The 26,827-nt window shown below is 45.5% G+C and overlaps 1 protein-coding gene across 1 annotated transcript in view; it reads left to right on the top strand.

The window, feature by feature from the left end:
* Positions 1-22,405, top strand: part of MAMLD1 (mastermind like domain containing 1) — an 82,082-nt gene extending 59,677 nt beyond the window's left edge. The window contains 6 exon segments of the mRNA XM_017737484.1: positions 18,373-18,519; positions 19,805-19,886; positions 19,994-20,009; positions 20,181-20,473; positions 20,476-21,008; positions 21,010-22,405. Coding sequence (XP_017592973.1) covers positions 18,373-18,519; positions 19,805-19,886; positions 19,994-20,009; positions 20,181-20,473; positions 20,476-21,008; positions 21,010-21,207 — 1,269 coding nt within the window. The 3' untranslated portion in view covers positions 21,208-22,405.
* The last annotated feature ends 4,422 nt before the right edge of the window (positions 22,406-26,827 follow it).

Below are 26,827 nucleotides of genomic sequence, written 5' to 3'. Positions count from 1 at the left end.
AGCGCAGTGCTCAGGGCTGCACCGGGGAGTGCCGAAGGCAGAGCGGCCACTGACTCCCCCAGCCCGGACCCAGCCCTGCCAGAGCAGCCTCCATGCCCTGGGCCAGCACAACGCCGAGTAATCTTGGCTTGGTTTGATAAGAAGGTCGGTGCTTAGATTGCTTTAGTTACTTGACTACAGAAAAAGTGGAGAACCAGTTCACTGAAGGAGTAAATCTTGATGATTCTGTTTTTAGTTTAAGCATCAAGTTTCCATCTCTTGCAGACCTTTACTAAGGTTGGGGTGCATGCTATGAGTGGGAAAGCAAGAATTAAAACAAAATGTAAATGGGAAATTTGTAAACAACATGAAGTTTCTTGTAAAAGATTTCTTTATGCTGTAATGACTCACTTCAGGAGTATACTTGGTGTTAATGGCTATTTATACATGCAGTTAGAAACTGGTGCTGTTTTCTCTCATTAGTAGTCTTGTTTTTCTTGTTTGCTTAAGGCAAAAATGCAGACGGCCCATACCTGTGGTGTTTGCTGCAGATTAACATCTGCTTTTGCAATTCTTACACATCTCAAATTCCTGTTGATGTAACTGGGAGTACAAGCTCTCCAGGAATAGTGTCGGACTCCTGATGTCATTATTTGTGATTCTACAGTTCCCCAAAGTGTGCTAATACCTCTCAAATAGAGGTAGAGTCATTTGACGTGTAAGTTCTTATCTCATTAAAGTGAATTATTGTTACTGAAATGTGAATGGCATTCTATTATTAGAGAATATTATGTATATAATGGTTTAAGAATGCTTAAGGTCAGGAAGAACAGAGAAATGCTGATAACATCACCACAGACTGTGTGATGGTCCTGAAATGTGAGTAGATCTTTAACTGAAAAAGGTTTTGCTAGACCTATCAGTGTTTTCCCATAGTTTAGGACTTGGACTAAAATCCCCAACATTTATTTATGTTGAATTTTACTTTTTTTTTAAGGAAATTAAAAATTACTACTAATAAGAACTTTCTCCTAAGAAAAAATTTGGGCATTGAGGGGGGATATGGACAAATCTATTTTGTGCCCAGTCTATAGTCTGAGCTTTTTCCTACATAGGTGGCATATATCTATATGTCTATAAATTTTATTTTTAAAAAGAACTGTGGCCTTCATGAGGGACCTTATGTGGAATAACATTAGTAAGGAACTCCTGTCTTTGATGCGTTGCTCCATTCTAGATTGACACAATATATAAAGTTACTGTGCTTTAGTTTATGGAGAGCTAAATAATAATCTTTTATAAAGCATTTATCAGAATGGTGAGTTAAAATCTTGCTTTCTTTATGACTTCTTATTTTTTCTACTTATGATAACAGTATTGAGGCATTTCATAAGATCAAATGCTGTCTAGCTGCATTTAAAATACACATTTTGCATATTTCTGTCTTGATTAAGGCAGGGGGAAGGTATGTACCTGCTGCCTAGATTACTGTCAAACGTAACTGAAAGTAGAGTTGAATTGTACTCTGTTCTCCTAACAGAGCCTATTTGCTCCTCTGACTGGGTACTAAAAGGCTTTTATTGCCCTGCTTCACTAACATTTTCCAAATAAAACATTTTTTGCCAGTTTCTGAAGAAATAGCAGAACAAGTACCACCTTAGACAGGCTGGAAGGAGTCCTGTGCCGTGGATTATAAACCGAAACAGTTGGCCAGAATAAGGAATTAAAGTAATCCCTGATATTAGGAGCATGAAAATGAGATGACCTTCTGTACATGTGAGTTTCTAACCCAGCTGCAGCCCAGGCTCCCCTCTATCACTGTTTCTCCACACCTTTACTGGGCAGAAAACAAAAGCCCAGCCGTTCAGCTGGGAAACTGGAACACATGCTTGCAAATATTACAGACTTTTTAGGCATTGTATTTTTAACAGTAGTTCGTGATCGGAATGACAGGAAGGAAATGAGCAGAAAACATCCTATTCTATCTCTATATAAAATCTTGCTTGTGAAAGATACAGTTACCACAGTAATGATGGGACGCTAATTGATTCATTGTGCTGGGAGACAAGTGCTGAGCCGGGGAGCCAGCGGGGTCATTTTCTTGCTCCAGCTCCACTTTGGTTGTTTGCTGAGGAAGGGCAGGAGAGGGTTATAAAGCTGCTGCCACTACATTCAGTGCATGTTTTTCTCAGAAAAGAAGAGACACCGCCAGCCAAGATCTCTTTCCTTTGGAAATTGTGGCTGGGAAGGGCCCCTTTGGCTCGTCAGACAAAGTGGGCAGTCAGACAGCCCCTTTCCTGAATCCCAGGCAGGCACCAGACGGCTGAAGGAAGAGAGGCACCAGGCTGAATTAGATTGCCTCCTGCTTTGGACAGTACGGCAGGGAGGCAGGCTTAATTGCTTTGCAGCTGTTCATTTTTTCCCCTTCTCCCTCCCCTGCCTCCTCTCCCTCCTCCCAGCTGACTCCGGAGGCAGCCTCTGCTCCAGCCCCTGGAAACCTCCCCAACTTGAGGGCAGAGTATCAGAGGTTTGTGGACTCATTTTTATCAGCCTTGATACTCTTTCCTCAAGCCCAGCAGCAAGTGGGAACAGAAAGGAAACAATTAAGGAAAAAAATTGGTGTAACCTGGTGGTTTGTTTTTTTCCTGGGTTACTTGGTGGTTTCTGAAAGCTTCTGGGACAGGGCACAGGGCAGCACCAGGCAGGTGGCTTGGGTGGCATCGTATCAGGAGAGGCAGCAGAGTGTCATCCTGGCATCCTATCTGAGCAGACAAACTGGGAGAGCCTTTGAACGAGCCCCCTGTGATGTGGCACTCCCTGCAGCAGGATTTACAAGACATTTGGGGTTTTCTCTCCCAAAGCTGCTGCTCCATTCACAGAACTCTCCCAGCCTCCTGCCGGGCAGTGTGACTGTCAGCTGGGGCTGGTTTGGTGATGGTAAAAGAGCCTCAACACTGAAATGGTCTTGCCATGACTATTCAAGGCAAAGCTCTTTTGAACCTTGGAGAACTCGCAGAGTTCTCCAGCCCTCAAAAACTGCTCAGGCCAGACTTGCAGATTTGCATGTATCTCATAATCCCAAACTGTCTGAACCTCATGTTTGTTCAGGAAACAAAGTTTGTTTCCTTAATTGCTCTTGCTCCCGGATTTAAAAATTTAAAAGGTGTTTCCGTGCTGGAGCGATGAGGCTGTGGGCAGCACTGTGCTCACCTGCTCTGCAGAGAGGGGCTCTGCTCACCTGCTACTCAGCCAGCCTTCCCAGCTCTGTTCACCTCCAGCAGCAATGTCAAGCTAACCCAATTTTGCAGCTGGTATTGAGTGCCACAGGCAAGCTTTGAAGATGTCTCTTTAATTCCTGAACTTGTAGAATTTTGTGTATATTTTCCCCTCCAGTTCTACTGACTCACACCATCCTGGGGGGTGGAGGCAGTGAGAGAACAGGAAGACTGTAACCCAGGCCTAATTTACTCATCTGGTAAAGCCAGTTGTCAGTGAGCCATTCACCTCTCTGTCCACAAAGGTAGTACCTCCTGTGGGTCTGTTTGGCCTCCCAGGTATAAATATGGCATCAGTAGTACTTGACTGTGCTAGGCCAATGCACCTCCTGTGCTGGGATGCCCTGTCTGGGTGACAGCATTCCAATGGGAAATGCTGCTGAGCCCACAGCCCAGTGCAGGGCACACAGCTCTGCACTGTTGGGGGCACAGGCCGTTGTGGGAGACTAATCTCTTTATTCTGGACCTGTTTGCTGCTTGTTTTTTATGATATCCTTAATAGCCTAAACCAGAATTTGAGGTGGGCACCAGTGCAGGGTTTTGGCACATTTCTTTTAAGGCACAGAACTGTAATGGGGATCGTTGCTAGGGCCACTGGGAAGACTGAGGGTGTCATTTCTGGAAAGGGAGTGTAGCTATGAGATGCCTCGGTGCTCAGAGAGATTTGTGTCTGTAAGAAATGGATTTAGCAATAAGTTACAGTAGCATGGCAGTGACTTTTTTTTTTCCTAATCTGTTCAACATGCAGCTACGATTGCTCTGCCAGTTAGATTTGAATTGAAACCGGCTCCACAAGGTACAAAGGCTCTCGAGCCTCATTGCTGAGGCCGGAAATCCATTGTGGCTCCTGATTAGTGCTGGTGAAATCGGAAACCTTTCTTGGGGCAGATAATGATCTCGCAAATTAAAATATAACCTGTTAATCCTGAATTTTAACAGGATGGTTATGCAACTCCAGGCCAAATCCAGGATGTGTCTTTTCTGTGCACCCCTTGGTCAGAAAGGCTTTGCTGATAGGGAAGGATGGGTTTGCACCCCTGCAGTACCCTCTTTGCAGAGCTCCCCTGCTTTATGCCAGGCCTGTGGCCAGAGGCAGCAGAGGGGTGATGGAGGTGGGACTGAGTAAAGAAATTGGGGTTCACATGTTGGGACCACCCCTCTGAACCTCTTGGCTGAAGTACCTTAAGATTGGGCCTCCATTTAATGTTCCTCCCCATGACAGTCACCATGGCTAAAGGACAGGTGGTCTGGCTGGGGCTATCCAAGCTTTTGCAGTCCCATAATAATCCCTTTAATTATGGGTAACAAAAGGCTCTGTTTTTTCCCTATGTTAATAACAAGTTCCAGGATATAAATAACTGCAATTAAAACAAAATACCTAACGATTTACCATTTGACACCTATGCAGTCTGCTGGAGCCTTGGCTGTGCAAGGAATTTTTTCTCCTGCCCTGATTGTTTTATAATTGTTCTACAAAGAGCACATGGATGCTCCAGTCATTAAGAAATGCCAACCAAGGTACATTGTGGCACAGGGGAGCAGAGAACAAATAGCTAGGGCTGTGCTGCAGCCGGAGGGAGCGCTCCTTTCGGACCCGCAGCCCTGGTTTGTTTGACTAGTTCTGTATATTGACCTTTGCTTTTTAAGAAAAACACAAACAATCAGGATTGCTTTCTTACAGGACCCATTAACTCTTTCAGAGGCTTCCTGGGGCCTCTTGGTGAGAGCTGCACACATGTGGCCATGTACTGCAGCCTGGAACACCCTCTGCTGTTCTGCTTTCGTTGGGTGTTTGCAGACAGAAGCTGCATGGCTCCTGCTTTGTGCCTTTGGAAGAGGCAGTCTGTATGTAAAAATACATGGAAATAGGCCTAGTCACGTTTGCCAAGGAGATAGGGGCCATGGGGAGAGGGAAATTCACCTCTGCTTTCTGTGGGGAGGCATGGAGTCCCGAGTGTCATTTCTGAGACTGCCTGTGATGTGTTTGATGTGGAGCCTTGCGAACAGAGTTGCTTAAACATACAAGTGTGCCTAAAAATATAAAAATAAAAGCAGTGCTATTTTAAGACTCGAGAATCAGGGATTATAAATAGCCCGACTGGTGTGTTACTCCTGGCTGGGTGTGTCAGTCCTTAAACACCAGCACAACTGTCGCTTCCCTTTGAAGCAGCTTGTCGCTAATGACTGCAGCTGCGGAGCTTCCTCTGCATTCCCGTGTTCTCCCGATAAGCACAGGGCACTGATAAGGTGCTCTCCAGGCTGAGTCCATCACACCAGCCCTCCAGTGGCAGCTTGGGCCTTCGAGCACACACCAGTGGGAGGTGGGCGCAGGCTGGCAGGGAGCTGCAGAGCTGGGATTCAGTGGAGGGAGGCAGCGCTGGTCAGGTACAGCAGGGCTGGTTCTGTTGAGAACAAGCTGTGGAGCTGGGGCTGGTGAACCCCCGAAAAAAAGGCAAGATAGTTGTGAGGTTAAGCGCTGGTTTGGGCCTTGTGAGCTGTGGCTTTAGCGCTCTCCGTTGTCAGTCTTCCTTGTGACTGGTTGGGATACATCTCTCTGTTCCCATCATTTAGACTTCTCCTGTGGCCAGTGAAGGAAAAGATGTTTAGAGAGTCATTTCAGCTCACCATAATGTACACCTCCAAGATGTGATGGATGGGCTGCAGTGAGGGAAGCCTGGAAAACACACCGAGGCTTGGCCCTTTTCTGCTGGAGGTGCCTTTATTCCCAGTCTGTGGAGGCAACAGCAGCTGTGGTGATCCAATATATAAAAATAAATTAAGTTGAAAGTCACACAGGTATCTTAAATAGCTGACTTTTGACTTTCTGACTTTCAAAAATCGTTTTCATTTCTATCTGTTTTTCTGGCATGGTGGCTGGAAAGAAGCACCTTTGATGGTGTGTTCCACTGCCTCCACACTGCGGGTGAGAGGTGGGGGGACAGGCTCTTCCTTGGAGGCTGTTTCCAAGAGGAATTCTGGCCGACTCCTGCACCAAGTAATGATGTGTTTATTTGCAATATGTGGAGCCAGGAGCCGTCTCTGGGTGATAGGGATCTGGAGACTAGTAAACAAAAAAAAGGCAAGGTTGGAACTCAAACTGTAAGAAGAGTTGTTTGGGTCTAAAGAAAACAACTATAAACCAAATAATGATGGTGTTCAAAAAGGTGTGGAGTGGTGTACGTCAGGACAAGGTGCAAATGTATCTGCCAAGCCCCTGCACTGGTAGGATGCTAAAATCTGGGTTATTCTCACAGGGAGCTCTGAGCAGCCTGTACCCAGAAGGTGAAGGAAAGGGAGTGTGTTGGCCATGTCTTCTTTTCATAACAAATAGAAATGGGTCAGGAATCTCTCCTAGTGTAGCTGAGTCTTCCCCAGACAAGGGGAGCTTATTTCGTGGTCTTGCACTGGAGGAAGGTTTGCAAATAGGCATCAGTAAAAGAAGTAAAATACCCTGATATCTGAAGGTTTCCAAGAGTTCATGCTGAATTCTTACTCTGTAGCCTGCTTGTAAAACATATGCCTGTGTCCTGACAGGATGATCTGCTAGCACAGACACCAGGTTATTGGTGATAGAGAAGATGATTTCCATCAAAAAATTAACAGGAACAACAGCAGTGACAAATAAAGATCTTACAGGTTCAAACCTGATAAGCTGACAGCTCCCTTTCCAAAGCTGGATGTCTTCAACTAACCACCTAGAAACAGTATTTTGGCAATCTGCTGACCTGCCTTCACCACACTGGTGACAATCAGGGAGCTTCTGGGGGGCCTGAACATAGATCTGCAAAGTTACGGTTAAGTGCCAGGCCAAAGATTAAAGCCTTTTTCTGAAAGTGAAGTTGTTTGTTCAGTCTGAGAGCAGAGACTTCTCCCATGGCTCTCTGTGGTCAGAGCTGCTCCTGGAGGGCAGTGGAAGGACTGATTTAATGCTCCATGTCTCCTTGCTTTTATGCTGATCTCTAAATCATGCCTGTGTTTGGTGGCAGCTTAGCAGCGAGTGCAGCATGGAGCCTGAGACCCCTGGGGTGCTGCAAGCACCCAGATCTCCTCTGCCCTGGCCTGGGGGGTGTTTGCAGCCATGGTCTGTGGGTCTGGGAGGATGCACAGCACACACAGACACAGACACACGCACAGACAGACACACATGTGCACACACATACAAACACACACACATCGTTATGGTATGAAGAAGCTCAGCTTGCTTTTTGTTCCCTCTCCCCACTCCCCCCCTTCTTCTTTTCTATAATCATTGCAAAACAGGAACAAATGAGTGTGTCACTTTAAACCATGAAACCACTTAGTCCATAAAGACAGATTTGGCGTCTTTGTGCTGGCAGTGACAGGCCAGCGTCACTCCATAGTGATCCCACTGTTCTCCTCGGCCCCGCACCCCACCACCCTTCCCACCCCCTCCGAGATTTGCTCCGTGTTTGCCTGCCTCTGTTTTTGTGGTTGGTAACCAGCAGAAGAATGGAATGGATTTAATGATTTGTTGGCTGCGGTGCTGGCATGATTAAGTCAATAAAGCTGCAAGCTGAAAACAGTGTAGTTACAGTATATGACTTTAACCTTGTTAATGCATGTTTACGTCCTCCTGCCCAATGTATAGCTGTATATTGCATAAAGAAGATCTGACCAATCTTTAACCCATTAAATAATTCATAAAGTGAGAGCAGACATCAGCTACTTGTGGAGTGGATCAGTAACCATGGGGTCAGCAATAACTTTGGCTTCCTGGACCATATCCAGCATGTTTAAACTCTGGTGATGTCACCAGGCAAGCTTCTAACCTTAATCATTTGGATGGGAACAAAGGGAAGTTAACTGTTGACATGCGGTGTCTCCGAAGAAGAAACACTTGCGAGTGCTCTGCACCATCTCTGCCTCGCAGGGAGCGTGGCAAGCTCCAGCCTGTGAGCCTCTTTTGTAGACTTCCCTCTTTCCTTACAGCAAAACTGTGGCTGGCCAAATGTTCAAAGGCACGTGTTTCCTAGACTCCTATTATCTTAAGTGACAGATACACCAAAATCCCACAGAATTTCAGGGAAATGCTGGCTGACATGAGAAGATGGTATTTGGAGGCACTTGGAAGGTTTTCTCATCACGGATAAATTTTGAATAAAAAACATCTGCCATATAAATGACGGAGAAGGACATATAATGGGGATGGAACAGGGTGAAGACAGGGGTGTGGGAGAGGATGTGGAGTGAAACTGGACCATTCTCCCTGCAGTAAAAGTTGTCACAATAAAATATCAAGCAGGACTTGCAGGAAGATCTTAAGATTTTCACACATAACTACCACAGCTAGTCTCTTCTTTTTGTAAAGACAAAACATAGGGCTGACTTGTCCCAGCACCCAGCCCTCTTCACACAGCTCCCAGCTGGGCACTGAGGGATTCTCCAGGTGCTGCGATGTCCGTAGCTGTTGCAAGCAGCGTTTTTTGCAGACTTGATGGTCAAGTCACGGGATTGTGGGGCATGTGGCTGGGACATGCTGCGCTCCACTGGGCTGTGCAGCCAGGTTAGAGGCCCTGGGGGACCATTACAACTCTGTGTAGTTTAGTGTTGTTCTGAGATGCAACCAGCTGTGGCCAGACCTGGAGGAGACATGCAGAGAGGAGAACATGACAATGACTTGTATGTGGAGTGAAACAGGAAAAGTCCTTCCACCTCTCACTGGTGAGCAGCAAGGAAAGCAGCTCTGCCAGGTCTGTGGGGTCATGACCCCATGGGAGAGGCACGTTTCAGATATGTAAATCCCCCACATTGCCTCATGAAATTTCCCTCATTCCCCTTTTCTGGGAGGAACTTTAATTCCTTTTGGAGGCAAACAGACACAGGGAGCAATGAAGTTTCTTGCCCATAGTCACATGAAGAATCTCTGTATGACAGAACTGGAAACTGGACCTGGTCATGTGAGCCCAAGTCCATAGGAATGGCTTTGTCCTCTGACTCAGTAACGAAACAAGCTCACTGTTCAAGATCATCTTCTTTAGAGGCTTGGGAGTTCACCTGTCATGATCCCAGCTTCCACGTCTCCTTCTGACAAATTGCATGCTCACAGTCTCATGAGCTCACCCTCCGCTGTGTGTCCAAAGGGACACTTGCTTGTGTGGCTGAACTCCTCAGAGTCCTGAATGCACAGCACAGACCAGGGGTGTTTGCACGCAGACCTCCAGCATGGGCATGTCTTCGTGACTAGGACTGCTGAGACACCCAGGTGAAAGCTCTCACATGGTTATTTGTGAGGCAGATGGCTGTGTACCGCAGAGCATATCTCGGAATCCACCACATCCGCTCAGTAATGAATTTTCCAGGTGCCAAAAGATAGGCACCTTGTGTTGGAGATTAGAGCCAGGACCCTCAGTCTGCTGTTGCCAGCATCTGGAGGCAGAGATCGGGGGTGAGGCTGACCCCCAGAGCTAATGCTGATTATTCTCAGTCACTCAGTTATTCACTGTTTCTTTTTGGTGGTTCTTTTGAAGATTCTCAATTTAATTTACCCTGCCTTTTTTGTTCTTTTGTTTTGTTTTGGTTTGTTTTCTTGGTTTGGTTTTTACTGTAATCCAGAACAGCAGTCTCTGCTTCAGAGAAGATGCTCCAGAATTTATGGGAAGTCATAGCTGATCTGAGTAGAAATTCCATGTTCTGTTTTCTTTGTTTTTAGATTGGAACGTTGTGTGATGTGCCTGAAAATCTTTCTTTGCCAGTCTGTTGGTTTCGATGAATGAACCCACATACACCTAGTGATGTTTTATTATCACTCACCCACCATAGGGTATTGTAGCAGCTGGTAATTTTTGTGCATTAACTGCATTTTTTTTTCTGCTTGATAGAAAACAGAGTTGCTCCAAGCATGTGCTAATGCTGAATGGGGGGATCCCAACTTCTGACCCATAGCTAATATCCTGCAAGTCACATGAAGCTACCGGGGATTCTTGAGCTGGAGTCCGAAATGCCTGTGTTATCAGCAAATAAACACCATTAATTGCTTCTAATATGACATGCAGTAGTTAAATGACAAGATCCTTATTAATATGTGTGTATATTAGCCTTTTCAGTGTGTATGAGGGGGAGTACGAAGTGGTAAAATTATTTAAAATTAGTAGGGAGTATTTACAGGAAGGCATAAAGAACTGTCAGTTGAGGAAAGCAGCATTTTATGTTCTTGTCCCAGATGACCTTGCTCCAAGGACAAACCAGAGCTTGATGAAATGAAGCTGCAGATGGCTAGTCTCAACTCTGTAATAATGAAATGACACAAGAAAAAAATGAGACATCTACAGTTTGTAAATACAATCTGAATGGAAGGGGAGAAAAGGGATTTTTTAAGGGGAGATTGAGTTGACTTGGTTACAACAGTTCAGCTTCGGGTGTTTTAATAATAATTTCCATTTAAAAACATAATGGAATTGCTCCTTCTTCCCCATACTCAAGGTCACCTTAATACATTCTTCTTTTTTAACATGTCAATATCTCGGTTTTAAAAATTTGCTCATGAGGACTACCTAGTCACAGCCTTCTTTGTATCCATTATTTTAGCATATTATTGATCACTCCACGTTGTTTTGTAAGTCATGGTGGTGATTTTTGACACCTGATTGGGCAGAAAAAACCCTTTTTAGGCATTGGACTAGTTTAATCTGTTAGGAAAGAGTAAGGATGTGAGAAGTTTAATACTGAAAAAGTGGTGTGATACTTTGTGCCAGAGCATGCTTTGTGCACTTACATGAGAAATCAGGAGTAAATATGTTGGGTTTTGCATGTGGGGAGGCTTTCATGCAAAGGGCTCTCAGAAGTTGTTAGGCAGCCAGCTACTATTGGAAGTGAACAAGACTTGGGCATCTGCCTCTGAGAATTGATCCTTTGCGTGAAAAGGAAGAAGAAATTAATGGAAACGTTAACGTAGAGAAAGCAGGGGATTTTCAAAATCTCAGCGATCCAGACCACCTCACTGGAGTTCAGAGAGCTTTTCAGAAATGGGCGGGTAGAGAACTGATTTATCCCATTAGCTTGAGATTTTCTGACTTTCACTTTGTTATTGTGAAATCTTCACCATTTCTTTTATCAGATCTCTTCTGCTCTCCCTAGTGCATAAATTCACCAGCCGGTCATTGCATTTCCCTGTAGCAGCTTCTGCTGGGTGTTGAGCTAACTTGACTCCTTTGGAATCTCATCGACACCTCTGAGAGCATGACTTGACATAACACAAGGGTTGCTTGAGTCAAGCCACTTTATAGATACGAGATGTTGTAGTTTGTCATCACAGCTAGCACAACCTTGTAGAGACAGGCAGAAGGACTACCAGCCAAAACTTGGTGAGAGAAATACAGTTTTAGATTACCTCATTCAATTTATGGCAAGCTGCCCTCCATGGGAACAAGAGCATGGTGTCAAGGGTTGGAGAATCACGGCAGCTGTACAACCCAAATATAAATACTTTGTTCTGTGCAGAGAATTCAATTTTGGATCCTGACCATATGTTATACAGAGAGGTACAAAACACCCATCCCTGCATCTTCGGGTGTATACACAGAAAAACAGTAACAGACACAGTTTCTGTTAAAGAATGGTGGGGAAGGATGAGTCTGACCCCAGAGTGCTGCTCTCAGATGGAAGAAAAGTATGTGAACACTGCAGGCACCTAGGTGCCACTGCCATCAGGGGCCTGCCAGAGACTCCGTGGGTCTCCAGTCTTCCAGGAAAGTTTGCCATGCATTCGGGATGCTGGATCAAAGCTGTTCACCAGACTACCTTTACCATGGTCTGGGAGTTCATCTGGGCCAAAGGATCTGTTTTCAAGGGAGCTGCTCTTGCTGGAATCTTGATCACACCTCTTTACAAGCAGGGAGATTGTGTCTGTCTGTTACACACCAACTCTTCCATTCCTCAAGCTGTTGGCTGCTCCCAAAGCTGTTTCCCATGTTCCTTGTAACTACGTTGGTGCTGCTAACAGCATCACAGCTTGATTTCCACATGCCTGCTAAAGGACGCATTTTCGTCTAAGAGAAAAATCACTATTGCAATAATTCACTCTGGATTTTCTGTCTTTCTGTTGCTCTGGTTGCTGTTGCTCTTTAACAAAATGTTTTGATGGATGAAACCAGTTCTGAAAATATTGGTAGAGTCTTTGCACAAAAGCTTTATTTAATTAGATTAATTTTTTTTTAAGAGGGGAAGTGAAGTCAGTTTCCATTGTACTAGAATTGTGGGTGCATTTTAAAAGCATTTTGGATACTTTGATGGGATTTTATTTTGTTTTGAACAGCGTGAAGTATAAGAACAGCTATAGGGAAATGAGTGTTTCATCTGCTTTGCTTGAAGGCAGGAAGAAGATCCTGATACAATTGCTAGCCAGGTGTGGTGATCTTGTTGCTGCTCCTATCAAGGAAGGAGGACTACCTTTCAAGGAAACTGTACATGCTCATGCTGTATTAAAAGAAAGAAAAACTTGAAAGGATTTTTTTTTAACAAAACCATATACCCACGGATCACTTACAGTCTTCAAACAAAGCCTTTTCCTGACTGACAGCCCCCAAGATAAGCTTAGAAACTTGAGTCTGGCAGTATTTCACATGCTTGTGTATCAAGTAAAAGGGTGAAAGATGGGTAAAAAAAAACCAGATCCACTGAACTGCACAGTTTGTTTTATCAATGTTCATACATTGTGCTAAAGCAAACACGCAAACAAACAGAAAGCTTTGGAGCATTTCTGAAATAAAAGGCTGTTTTATCTTGAGGAACATCACTGAATTGTGAGCAGAATAGGGGAGGAAAAAAGGCAGAAGACTTCCAAAGAGCAGATGGGGAGTTTTGTCAAAGGCAAGAAACAGAGGCAAAAAGCACAGGTAACCTCTGACTTCTGTGTGAAGCAAATCACAGTGGCATCTCACAGACATCACACTCTTGAGTGGGCTGACACAATCCTTCTGACAAACCTGACCCTGGATTTTGTTTGCTTTATTTGTTTGCATTGGTCACCATCTTCGTATCTAAGACCACTGACAGCTGTGGAGGCCATGAGCCTTCTTTGTAAAGGTGGCATCAAGGTTTCCTGTGGGGATGCACAAAATCACTACACACCAGGAGTCTGTGTGTGGCTTCTCTGTAATTCTAAATCATGAAACTCTTCAAACCATGAAGTTGGGTGAGGCAGCTTTAATGCTATTGGTGTTTTAATTGCTTAGTGTGTGGTATTTTAGTGTGGTTGTGCCCAGAAGTCTCAGTCCTGGGCTTCAGAGCTAAGTGCTGCCCAAGCTTGGAGTCCCCACCAAGGAGATGCAGCGCAGCTCCTGGATGGGAGAGGATGCATCAGGAGGTAGGAAAACACAGGGGCATTAGTTTGAAACTAGTATTTGCATTTTCTCATCAGAGTACAGAGCTCCCTGTATGTAAAAGATGTTCTTAAAATACAGAACAAAACTTGGTTTGTGAAACTTCACCCCACCCCTGGGGAATAGCTGTCCCTGCCACGAGCATGGATCACCCACGAGTCCCCAGTGCAGGAGCTGGGGCCTTGGAGCAGGTCAGGAGTGGCTCTTCTCAAGTCCTGTAGTTTTCTGGTTGTTTCTTGTGTTTCTTATTTACTATGTGATATCATGGTAAATACTTCAAACTAAGTTACCTTTGGTTGCCAAAAAAACCCCAGACCTGGTGGAAAAAGCAGTTTGTCCCACTCTCAGAGCAAACATCCACCCTGGGTGCCCCATTTCCTTTGGCCTTCTGTTTTTATGCTGCAGCTCATCTCAACAGCCTTTCTGGTTTAAGCTCTGAAATCACTGGATTCAGCTGGATGCCCCATTGGAAGTGGAGGGAATATTTCTCAAATCAGCAGCATCCTTTGAAATTGAATAAACTTTTAAAATTCAGGTACTAGAAGTATTTTTAATTAGCCACTTTTCTGTTCCTCCACTACTGTTAATGCTTTCGGTTAGGAAGTGCAGCTCTTCCCCGACTCTGTAAATATCTGCTGAAATTTGCAGTGCTGCCTGCCTCTCTCTCAGTAACCTTGCTGTGACCTGGTTATCTGTTCAAACCACAAAGAATTCCGTCTCTAATTAGTCCATCTGTTAACTATTGAAATTCATGACTTAGTTTTATTGTCTGAGCCTTTAACATAATGCTGAATGGTCTCACCTGGCAGCTTATTTCTTATAAAGCAAATGTGCCTTTTTGAGAGCCATTTTGGTGCAGATAACTGTCTTTTCAGCATTGGACAAATGAGTCTGTCTAGCAGCCTGCAGTCCCCTTCCTGCCCTCACTGAAATAAATTGTACATCTCCAATAGCTCTGGGCTTAAGTCAATACAATTTAACATGTACGATTTCTTTGTTATATTCTTTGGAGTTACACTGTAAAAACAGATGGGAAGGTTTAATAATGATAAATGAGTTTAGTGTTTTCACGTAGTCCTAAAAAACAATGAATGCTCTTTATTAAAGATTAGAGGCTTTTTTACATACTTGCCAAAGAGTGATTACAGCTCTGGTTCAGATCCTCAGAAAGTCTTGCTTTTAAATTCTTTTTGGACTGTTTGTTAATGAGGATTCAGAGGAATTAGGGGCCATAAGTTTCCTCATTCTTGCTTAAGTGAAGCCACAAAGTGATTACTGGATATATAACTAAGTACTGAGGACTGAAGTTTATCAGCCATGTTCACAAAGAACAATTCGTCTCCACGCTTATTTGCTGCAGTGCATCTTATATGTAGTCAGACGATGGGTCTCGAGCTCATCAGTGGATTTCTGGAAGGATGTGGATTCATAAATGTACATGGTAGGACTCACTGGGACTATTTGCACACTTTCCATTAAGCAGTTGCCTGGATGGTTGTTGGACCAGACCTACACTCGCTGCAGCTGGGTGCAGTGACCTGTGGATTTGCCCATCATACACCAGTCAGCAGCTGTGGGGCACTGGTTTCACTGGGCTGTGCAATGGCCTTTACAGCTGTAGTCAGTGGCTGAACAGTGACACAAGCACTACACATCCCTGCAAGCCTGGAGCCTGATTCTTTTCTCCCTGCTCTCGAAACTAGTGCATGAGATACTAAGTCAGAATGGTGTAGTTATCCCCAAGGCCTTTCTGAGTAGAAATTGCCCCACTGGGAAGCCCAGGAGCTCTGGACCTGCTGCGTGACACTTCACCTGGCAACAGGCACACATGTTCTCAAACACACTCTCCAGTTCCAGGTTGTGTGGTGTGCCGTTTAGTTAGGGATTCTGCCCATTTTAGTATGAGTTTGGGGAGGGAAAAATGGAAAAAACCCCTGATACCTACATGCAAGTGCCTTTTATTTTATTTATTTTTTTTTTTAAGTCAAAGAGTCAGACCCTCCCATAGCCCTTGCACCCTCCAGTGTAACTGTGCAGCTCAGCCACATGGCCCCTTGGGTGGGAACACCCGCTTCCAACATTTCCAGATTTGGCATCAGAATCCTCCTCTCTTTGCTGTCTTCCTGGATTTATAATTTATAAATCCAAACTACTAAGGTTATGGCTGCTTTGGCTTGGTTTTACTAGGGGAAGGAAAGCGATTTTTCTTGGGAAGTGATGAAAAGGAAAAATGTTTAAAGTTCATTAACCTTTGGTACAGATTGCAGTGTCCTTTAGACTACACCAGAGCTATTCTTAGTCATGACGTGCAAGTGGTTATTTTTTATTGTACAGGAATACAGTAGTTCCCACTAGTGGTGAAAAGAGAGAACTTTTTCCTTTCCTTTCTGTTTTTCTTTTTGTCTTAACCTAAATGTGAACTAGTAGAAGTCAGGATTTCAAATTCACTCCTTGGCTTCTCATCTATGCTATTTTGTCCTAATTTCCCCAAAAGCAAACTGCATATCTCTAGATTGTTTCTTTACTGGCTAATTAAGTGTTATACAACTTTGCTCTGAAAAACTCAGCAACCCATTCTGTGTATTTGCAAATGAACTTTGCTGATTGTCATTATTGCTATAGGGTGCCTGCAGAAAATCCCATATAATTAAGCATTTGTACCGCCACAGCACAAGAGCCGCAATTAGTAATGTGATTTACACTTCTTTACCATTAATAATATGGAAAAATCAACATTATTTTCTTGATGATGTTTAGGAGAAATTAGAATGAGGTGGACATGATTAGGAAAAGAGACTTTAATGTTATGACTTGTTAATGCAATAGCCCAGAGCAAGACATCAGAATGATTGTCCTTGCACTAAACTCCTTTGCTTCAGTAAGCACAGACCCTCTGCACGCCACAAGACAAGTTTGGAGGAAATTGGATAGATGGCAGGGATTTTGGTGGTATGAACATTTCAGCGTCTTTCATGTGCAGAGTACACAAACTGAATCTCTCCACTTTCAAATATTCCCCCAGAGGCAATCTGCATTATTCAAAGCTTAACTGTGGCTGCAGAATCCTGTCTGACATGAAAGCAGAGTGCCAGCTTTACATGAACTTTCATATTTACATCTGTAGTAAATCATATTTACTTTTTCCTCCCCTCCTCTTTTTCTGTGGGAGAGAGGGAGTAAAATGGGTAGGAGGGAATGGGGAGGAGGAGAGATGTCCAGCAGAATTGTAAGCAAAGCACCAGTAATAAAATCTAGTCTTATGAGACTGCCCATGAATAGGAATGATAATGAGAGCAGTGATGAGCTGCAGGTTTGTGTCTTTTAGTAAATTATCTAGCAGGCATTTACATTTCATCAATTGTGCTTTTGCATAATAGACCAAAGTGCTACAACAAAAGGAGGCACCATAAAAATGAGTAATTTCAGTGACCTTCTTGGTAATCCCTCTTAGAAAGAATGTCTTGGAAGGAGTTGGGTGATTCCTCATGGTGAAGCCTCTGTGGAAAGGTGCCCCAGGCTCGAGGAGCTTTCCTGGTGACAAATGCCTTCCCAGGCTTTCTTCTGGCCACTCTGAAACATGGCTCGTATCCTGTTTTCTCCATCTGAGCATGCTTCTAATTGTCAGATGTCAAAAGGCAACAACCATTTTCTGCTTGCTTATCTCCTGATAACATTGATTCTCAAACAAAGGATGTGGGCTTCCATTCTGAAAACAAAGGAAGCATGGCCCAGCAAGGATGCTGGATATAATATACATACTTCTCCCTGCCAATAATAACAAAACATCATAAATAATGTAGAAGCTGGATGTGAAAATGGAGGACGGGGAATACGCTGGTGCTGCTGTTCCTGGGTACAGCACTCACAGGATCTTGTCTTCAGCGAGGCCTTGACTTCTTCCCTCATTTTTCTCTTGTATTTCCCTGAATACCTGCCAGCTCCTAAGATGTTTAGAATTCAGGATTTTTAAAATTCTTTTTCCATTTTGGGTTGTGTCTTCACTGTGCTCTGGTGAATTATATTTTTCTCTCCTCTCCACCATACTCTTTCTTTGGAGGCAAGACCTCAGCTGTCAAAGTCAATTTGGATCTTTCACTGAGGACTTAGAGCAAGACTGGTTTGTGCCAGGCAGGAGCAGGTCCCACTGCATTTATTACTGATTTGTGCTGAGGCATGACCTGGCCCTACATTTTTGCATGTTCTTCTCTCCTTTTACAATGACCTCTTCTTGTTCATCCAATCATGAGACCCACAAGAACCACTTCAATCGCAGGCCCACATCTTCCTTATCTCTCTGGATCCCTGGTCTGATGGCACCTTTTCCACTCTTCTGCCTTTAGTTTGCTCTTTTCCTGTAGGTTTTTCCTTTACATTCACATGCCAAATCCTACCCTGATGCAACTTTCCTTCTGTCCTTCAGTGTAACAGTTGGAGAAGTTGTGAGAAATGTGATGCTTTACTCACATCCCTTCTGCCAGCCAGGCAGCCCTGTGACTGCAGCAGTGGTAGTGAATTGGTCCCTGTGGCCTTGGGCTACTCACGAGGAATTTTGGATTAACTTTTTGCTTCTCTCACTTCTTCTTGTGCTGATCCTTAGAAATCAGAGCAGTCCCCCGCCTCTCACTGTCCTCACTGTAACACACAGGGCTGTGTGAGTCCATGAGGTGTTTTGGCCTTGGGACAGCTGAAGACCGAAGAGAGGGCATCAGCAGAGAGGATAAGGACTTCTGTTGTTACCTCCCTGATGAGATTAATTTTATTTTTTTCATCTTTCTTGGCAGGATCAAAATCCTGGAATTGTTGCCAGACTTCAGGAGCCGGGCTCCATCCCAAGCGGCGGCTCTGTGCCGGCACCAGCCACGGTCAACGGGTACACGATGAGGAACCATTTACTGAAGCAGCAGATAATGAAACGGCAGCTGATGCAGGTACGATGCTGAATGCGTCTGTGGGTTGCTGTGCTGTCCACCTCACTGGGAAGGACAGGACTAACTGGAATGAGGAAATCATCAGTCAGCAAACACTAAGGAGTGACCCTGGAATTGCTGGGCTGAGTCACACTAAGGCTGTGATGAGTCTAGGATGAGGCCAAGAGAGGCCAAGGCCAAGTGCTGCTCTGCCAGAGTTGAGTGCACGTTTGCCCCCTCATATGCAAGGGAAGGATTTGGTCACCTCCACATCCCTGATGTCATTTTGGTCAGCCACAGAGCTGGGAGGGAAGATGCAGAGAAGGGAGCCTTGTAAAGTGAGTCAGCCCCAGAGAGATGTTCTCCATGCTTGCCTTTCTCTCTGGTTCCCTGGGGATTTAGCAGAGCAGATGTTAGACTCCAGTTTGTCCAGGACTTGACTGGTCTCTCTAGCAACAGAAGCCCCTGTAGGAGGTTTGCTAGGCTGTGTGAGGAAGCTGGGGTGGGGAAATCCCACTGATTAATTGGGTAAGGCAGCTCTGACCATGTGTCTCTGACTTTCTGAATGTGCTGCTGGATTTGGGTCAAGGAGGCTCATTTCTGTGGATGGGAAATGAGATGAGAAGTAGCTCAGTGAAACCCTCAATGAAGTTCTGTGCCGCCCCTTGATCAAACTTCTACAAACCCAACTCTGCTTCCCTGCCATCATTTGGCTTCAACTTTTTCTGGGATACTCTACCACAGGGGGAGCCACCCCTCCACTACCCCCAGAGGGCTCCCCAGGTCATAGCTGCTGCCCGCAGCAGGGATCTGAGTGCAGTGGTGGGTTCTGGGGCTAAATGGGGGGAGACTCAAATCAGGTCACCTGGAGTAGCCTGGCAATGCCTTGCTCAGGGAGCACCTGCTGTGGATCCCTGGCTCCCTGTGTTCTGGTTAAAAGTGGCAATCAGCACACAAGGGGGTGGTGCACATGGGCAGAGCCTCCAACTGCAGCACACTTCAATCAGAAGCTGGTGAACACTGGAGTCTCCATGTTTGTCCAGCTTCCTTTTGGCTGCCTGCACAGCATCTGCTGAAGGTTGCACTTCCCAGTGCTGGGCTGGCATCCGGACACGTTTGCAAGAAGGGGAATGTGAACAATTAAGATTCAGTCTGAAATGAAATGTCTGGGCTGAGTCTCATCAGAGGAGGTGGGTAGAGAGTGTATGGGAGAGGTTGTTAATGATAGTGGCTACACTTCAAGTGTCTGCTGCTCTTTTGCTTGTCAAGAGACTGCAACTTGACTATTACTCCCCTTGTTTTCCAGGAAAAGCAGAGACAAAACATGCTGGGAGTAACATCTGAACAGAGGAGCTTGTTTGCGGCTCAGCAGATAAACCAGTTTCAAGGTAAGGAAGGAAATGCCATGCCATAAAAATCCTTGAGGTGCCAGGGCCTGGTGTCTGGTTAAATAGAGACATTTAATGATTCTCTGCCCTCAGTTAAAAGCATTTAGCATTTTATCACATATCGTGAGATTCCCCTGTTCTCTTTTCCCTGGCTCCAGTATAACTCTGTTACAAAGAACACCAAGGAGAAGGCCCCTTGACATGAAAGAAAGACAGAGCAGCAGTTTCTAAAGGCTCTGCCATGTTTCCAGACTGAATCTGTGCTCACCAGCTAATGCATCTCTTTGTCCACAGCCGTGCATTTTTTTCTGCTGACTGTAACCAGGTGATCCCAGCTCCTCCGCCCAACCACCGCATGCTGCCATCAAACCCAGCCATGCTCCAAAGCACCTTGGGCTCTGGCATCCCCCCAGCCACCGCCAGCCAGAGCAGTGGGACGATGGTGATGATTCCACACAACCCTGGCAAGCAGCAGGGGATTTTTCCACCTAATTCTGACTTTAACATCCCGCTGCGGCCAAGCCAGAACTCACTGGGCATGAACTCGGGATGCCAAACTGTTCACAGCCACTCCACTGTGAGGCCAGGAAGCCGATGGGAGGCTTCAGCTCTGGCTCCTTAGCAAATCACTCTGCAACACAGCAACACTTGAGGCAGCCGAGCATGCCAAGAATCCCCAATGTCTACCCCAACTCATCTGCCCAGATGTGGACGCCGACTACTGTGCCAAGAATGCCAAATCAAAGCCAAATGGACACCAGCATGCAGCAGTTTTCCGGGAGCACGGTGTTCTCCAAGCAGAGTGTGAGGCCGAGCACACCGGGTCAGGCGTTCTCGCAGCAGGCTGTGGTGCCGCCGAATCAGATCGCTCCCGGCGTCCAGGTAAGGCAGATGCAGAAACTGAGCATGGGACAGTCTGGCCAGGGCTTGAGCTCAATGAGTAATCAGAACTTGAGACACAATTTAACCAGGGCACCGTTGCCAGCTATGAATGTTATGAAATCGGTGCCCCAAGGAGTGTCCAGTTTTAACCACCTCAATCCTGCCCCCGGCCTCGGCCCGCCAAGCTACCCTTCCACTGGCCAGCCCGAAGCCTTCAGTAAGATGAGCGACGCCACTTTTTAGCGCCGCCGCCGAGCTGCCCCAGTATGACTTTGTGTCCCAGCACAGCAATTCCATCATGCCTGCCAACTGCAGCGACACTGACTTCCTTGACTCCCTCATGAAGAACAGCAGCAGCAACGACGAAGAGTGGTTGAACAATCTGACAATGATAGATGACATTTTGGGACAGCACGCTCAAAGCTCTGGACACGTTTAGCTCAGAGAGAAGCAGCCTCATTGTAAATAACACACGTATGGCTTTGAACAGAACAGACAACCCGCGAAAGCCGCTGCCTCGTTTAATACAGAGGGAATAGACTCAGCCAATTCTTTGCCTGCATCAAAGTTTCATATTGGCAGTTTTTCAGATGACTGTATATATTTGAATATTTTGTAAATTATGTTTTCCTAAACCTTAAATGTAGAAGTATTTATACTTCTTTGCTGGACTCTTTGTAAATAAATCTATAGCATAACTTTTGGTTTTATTATAGGGATTTCATTATACCTTGTTATAAATATGCAAATAATATTGTTAGTTTCAGTAATACTGTGTATTACAGCATAAAATACTTATGTTTTTGACATAACTTAACACATGATCTAGGGGTGTCATTGCGACCAGACTAAGCAGAAATCAAACGTGGCATCTGTTCTCCCATATCAAGAGGAAAGATTGAAAAGTTGCATTAAAAAAAAAAAACAAAATCCCTAAGAGGAGCTGCTGATTCCCTTGTCGCTCAGTCTTGCAGACCAAACGTGGTATGTAGGTCCCATCCAGGCCCCCAGTGCATTCAGGGATCTGCTTGCAGAGATCCATTTGCCAGATCCCAGGCGTGTTCTCAGCTTGATACACTCCAGGAGGTCGCTGTGACACTGACAAGGCGCCGGTGCTGTCCTGCAGGGAGTGTGTGCTCGTGACCTTCCAGCTGCTGACGGGTGTGTGCCTGGGGGTCGCAGGCTCAGCATGGCATGGCATGGCCCATGGTGGCCACACTGGACAGGCAGGGCTGGGCAGGCACTGCCCAGCTCCAGCCACTGAACCCTTCAGCAAAAAGGTAGCTCTGGTTTGTGCACCTCTGCCATGTATATTTGTAGTGTACAGGTGATTTGTTCCTGGTTTTAAGGCTTTTCATAATTTCTGTTTTAATGTAAGACTTTTTTCAGGGGAAAAGTCTATAAACATTAATAGTTAATTTTTGATGTTTTTCTGTCAGCTACTATTGTCCTCTGTATATTTAAGAGTCTGTTTATAAAAGATTCACTGTACTGTAAACTTCTTAAAATGTTCATACTTTGTGTAATCATATTTTAATAGTCACGTCATACTTCGCAATACATTTGTAATATAACGTCAGCTTCAAGCACAGAATGTTTTTTCTTCATACCATAATAAACTGCCAGGGGAAAATTGCGTATCTTTATGTGCTCATTTTTCAGCTACAGTGTTTCATACCTGCAGATATTTGAATTAATTTGATTTGTCCAGGATGCTACAACGTCAATCTAATAACATGTACAAATGCATGTGTGTTGTTGGTAGAAGCAGAGGGCCGAACAGAGGGTTTAAGCAGGCTTTAATTTTATTTTAAGGTGGGATTGCTGAGGCCCTCTGTCCTTTTCGAGTGTAATGATAGGTGAATGTGAAATTAATCTCTGTAGGGCTTTTTTTTACATAGCACCATGTTTCTTTAAGTGACAGTTCTTGTGTGTAAATGCCAAGCGTGAGGCAGTGAGGAGGGGACCTTGCTCATTCTGCGACGCCTGCAAGGGCAGTGGTGGGTACAGAATGTCACTCCTTCAACACAGAAATTGTCTTATGAGAGAGCTGGTGCCTGTCCTGGGGGAGGCCAGGCTGAGAGGAGGGGTAGGAAAGAACAGGAAAATTTTAGCAATGTTAAATAAATGCACAAATAGAATCTGGAGCTAAAATTGCCTCCATTTAACCGAGCCAGACACCGCCCCAGCTTCCTGGTGAAGATGTGTTATTGTTGCCCTTTGTCCCAGGCACACTGTGGGCACGGAGAGCCTGAGGAAATCTCCTGGGGGATTCCTTGCTGGAGGGAGGGGTTTGGCGAGGATGTTCCTGTCCTGGAGCGGGTCCTTCTAGGAGCCTGTTCTCCAGAGCCAAACGGCAGAAAACAGCTCCTAAAGTCAAAAGTGAGAGGGGACAGTCAGTGTTTAAAGCAGCCAGGCACATGCTCTGCTGCTGGTGCACAGGTGGGCAGGAGACCTCCCCAGGTACAACCACCCCAGGCTTATCAGAGACCCTTGTGGCTTCCTGATGGCAAAGGCAGATCCTCACAGAGCCAGGCATTTTGAGGGGAATGATCCCTAACCAGCTTCATCTTGAGTTTGATGTGTACTTGTAAAAAAACAGGGTGAGGAAGAAAGAAGCCAGTTTTTCCAGCAAAGGAAACCAAGCAATTGCCCAAAACATGCTGTAGAACTCAGCGTCTGAGCAAGGCAGAAATGCCAACTGGCCTCCAGACAGCAGAGAGGGGGAGAAATGCCCATGAGTGTGTCTGTGGTGAAGACAAAGGTGAGTTTGTTTGGCTGCGAAAACTGGCACCATTTCAGCAGCTTTTCTGTCGTGAGCCGTGTCCTGCCTGGGCACAGGGAGCTTCAGGGAGTGGCAGGTCTGACACAGGTCTGGGATCCATTGGCTCCTGCCTGCACGCTCCTCTTTGGGATATTAATAAAAATAGCAAAAATGTCCTCTTCTCATTCTTCATTTTGTTTGTGTCAATACACACTTCATCTTTTCAGTTCTGCATGATTTGGGTAACATACACTGTGGGAAGGGTGTCTTCAAAAGCCAACTGTTTCCAACAGAATTTTTGGAAGACAGTTTATCTTGTACCTCTGTTATGTACGCACTTTTTCTCAGTCTGGTTTTTTTGTCTAGCTTTTGAGCTGGTAGAGATTTTCACCCCTCCATATCCCATTCCTCATGCCTCAAGAGGGAATGATCATTCCTTGCCACAGAGGTGTTGTGAGGAGTCAGGACTATATCAAGCTTAGAAGAACTGGACTAAGTATAATTATTATTGTCTTGCTGATTGTATTTGTAACTACTGATTAGTAAACACGTCTTTTGGGGAGTTGGCACATAACCACAATGACCAGTGCCCTGCTTGGGTTGCAGCCCAAGAGCAAGGCTGCATCTCCCTGGGTCTGCCAGCAGCTTGGGCTGGAGCACAGGCACAGGGAAGTGCAGGGCAAAGGCATGATGACCACGGGGGGTCATTCCAGCAGCTGGAGTACCAGCACTGCAGTCCTGGTTGGTGTCAGGCTGTAACAGTTAATAATGACATTTAATTGTCCGATTTTTCTGAAAAAAACTACCTTTGTCTGTACTTTGCCTTCCCTTTTCTTCTCTCTGTTTAAAGTGTGAAAATGCTCACAGTGTCATCCTGCCTTCGCTCTCATGGTTTGTCATTAAGGTGAATAGTTATAGCTAGTGAGGGCTACGGAGTTGTAGGACTAAACGTATCTACATGGATCTCCTGCTCTGTTTATTGGACCAGCAGATCACCCCACAAGATGTACATGGACTTACACCATGAGCCAAATTCTTCCACCATGCAGTGTAAACACACAATAGACCTCCTGAAGGCAGTGGTATAGCATGGAATTTATACAAACATAAATAAGAGCAGCACGTGGTGCTCCAGCAGTGCAAACTGAATTTGGATTTCTAAAATAGTCACAAGGAACGAAGTGTCTGACAGCACTTGCTGTTGAAAGCAATCATTTATTTTCCATACAAGTTACGTCACCAGACTGCCCTCATAATTATGGCCATGAAAAAACAGAGGCAAGGCAGTAAGCTTTTCCTCTTGGGTTCTAAAATAACATCAAATGCCTATAAAGGCCAGAATTTCCAAAGACCTGAGCTCACTGAAAGCCTCTCTCACTGAAAAGTTAGTAGAATAGGTAAGCCAGCCTTATTATGGAAAAATTATCTTTGTGGATTGTATTAATCTAAAGGAGCCCATTTATAATAAAGGAAAACCAGAAAAACACACTCACTCCTATCAGACAGTGTGCAAGGAGCGCCTAGGAATAGATGTCATGGGAGCCTGGATCAGACAATTTCCCCAGGAAGCATAGCCCTGACTTATGCAGAACCTGAGCCCTGCTGCTCAGTGGCTCTCCAGGATTGATTACATGTCTGTCTTAAGAAGCTTTCAACAAAGGAAACTGCACTGATGTTGAAGTGTAAGGTCAAGCTCTCCTCTTGTGTAGGATGTTGTAAATCAGGAGCTATTCCACTGCCTGCCACAGGGTAACCCCTGATTTACACCTCTCTGGGAGCAGAGCAAGCACCTGGCAAGAAGCTGGTACTTGTCTCATGGTCCTGCCTGGATGTCCCTGCATGGTGGGAGAGGCGCCACAGATGTGCAGGGTGGCCCCAGGGGAGGACTCGCTCCGTGCTGGTACTGCAGGGCAGCAAGGACATGGGGAGGCAGGAGGGCAAGCAGCTCTGCCTCTCCCCTGCTGCCGTCTGCACTGACAGGCAGGTGGCACACCCTCCTGGTGGGGACACTTGGCCCTGGCACATCTGCCCAGACAGTTATTCAGGCTGAGCTCAGATTTTGGTGCTTAACTCCAAATTAATGCCTGTTTCCTTCTATTCTCTGCTATATACATATATATATAGCGAATTAAAAAAAAAAAAATAATAAAAGAGTCTGGGAAAGAGGGAGGTGCTTTAAATACCACAAAGGGTCTCTCCTGGGCAAGCTAAAACAGAGGTAATGGTCAGCAGCTGCAGGAGTTACTGAGAACTTAAGACTCTGGCTGGTCAAGAGGCCTCCTGTGTACAACCCTGCATGAAACCAGGGACAGGCGCCTTATTAAAGCAGTCAGGCTGAAACCACTGGAGCTGTAGTTAATCACAGCCACGGTTGCTCCCTCCCCACTCACTCAATGGCTTTGTAGCACTGCACAAATACAGAACAAATACACTGTTTTATACACGTCTTGATCCCTTTCCCATTGCATGGCAGGTCTGGGGCTTGGCTTTCATCCTTGCTCTGCCTGAGGCAGAGCCTGGCAAGGGCTTGTGCTGTGTCGGGCTCTGTGTGTTGGTCCTGGGCTGAGTGTTGGTGTTGTGCTGTGTGTGATGGTCCTGGGCTGTGTGTTGGTGCTGGGCTGTGTGTTGGTGCTGAGCTGTGTGTGCTGGCAGTGGGCTGGTGTTGGTGCTGGGCTGTGTGTTGAGCTGTGTGTGATGCTGTTGGGCTCTGTGTGTTGAGCTGTGTGTCATGATGTGCTGTGTGTGTTGGTGCTGGGGCTGAGTGTTGGGCTGTGTGTGATGGTGCTGGGGCTGAGTGTTGGGCTGTGTGTGATGTTGCTGGGCTCTGTGTGTTGGTCCTGGGCTGTGTGTGCTGGTGCTGAGCTGAGTGTTGGGCTGTGTGTGTTGGTGCTGGGCTGCATGGTGGTGCAGGGCTGCGTGCCCCTGTGTAGCGAAGTGCTCATGACTGTGCACGTGGTATGGCCATGGAGCCTGATTTCTTCGCTTTTTTGGAGCTAAGGTTGGATTTTTGTTCATTTTCTCAGGGTTGGCATGACAGTGGTCTGGGTTGCATCATGGCTCCGTGCCGATTAAAACAACCCACAGTTACAGCAGTGATTTGTCCCCAATGCCCAAAGGGCCCTTTGCTGCCTGGCTGAACCCTGCTGCCAGTCTCAACTGTGTCAAAGCCAAAAACCACTGAGAAGCTCCTGAGGTTTGTGCATCACACTGTTTTTGTCCTTATCAAGGTTTTTGATGCTGCAATTTAATGTCTTTAAACAACTTGGCTGGAGAAGAAAAAAGAAATGTCATTTTA

Source organism: Corvus brachyrhynchos, unplaced genomic scaffold (genome assembly GCF_000691975.1).
Source record: "Corvus brachyrhynchos isolate BGI_N302 unplaced genomic scaffold, ASM69197v1 scaffold346, whole genome shotgun sequence".
NCBI classification, from domain to species: domain Eukaryota; kingdom Metazoa; phylum Chordata; class Aves; order Passeriformes; family Corvidae; genus Corvus; species Corvus brachyrhynchos.
Note: the sequence above shows the minus strand (reverse complement) of the source record. Positions and strands in the feature narration are given on the sequence as shown.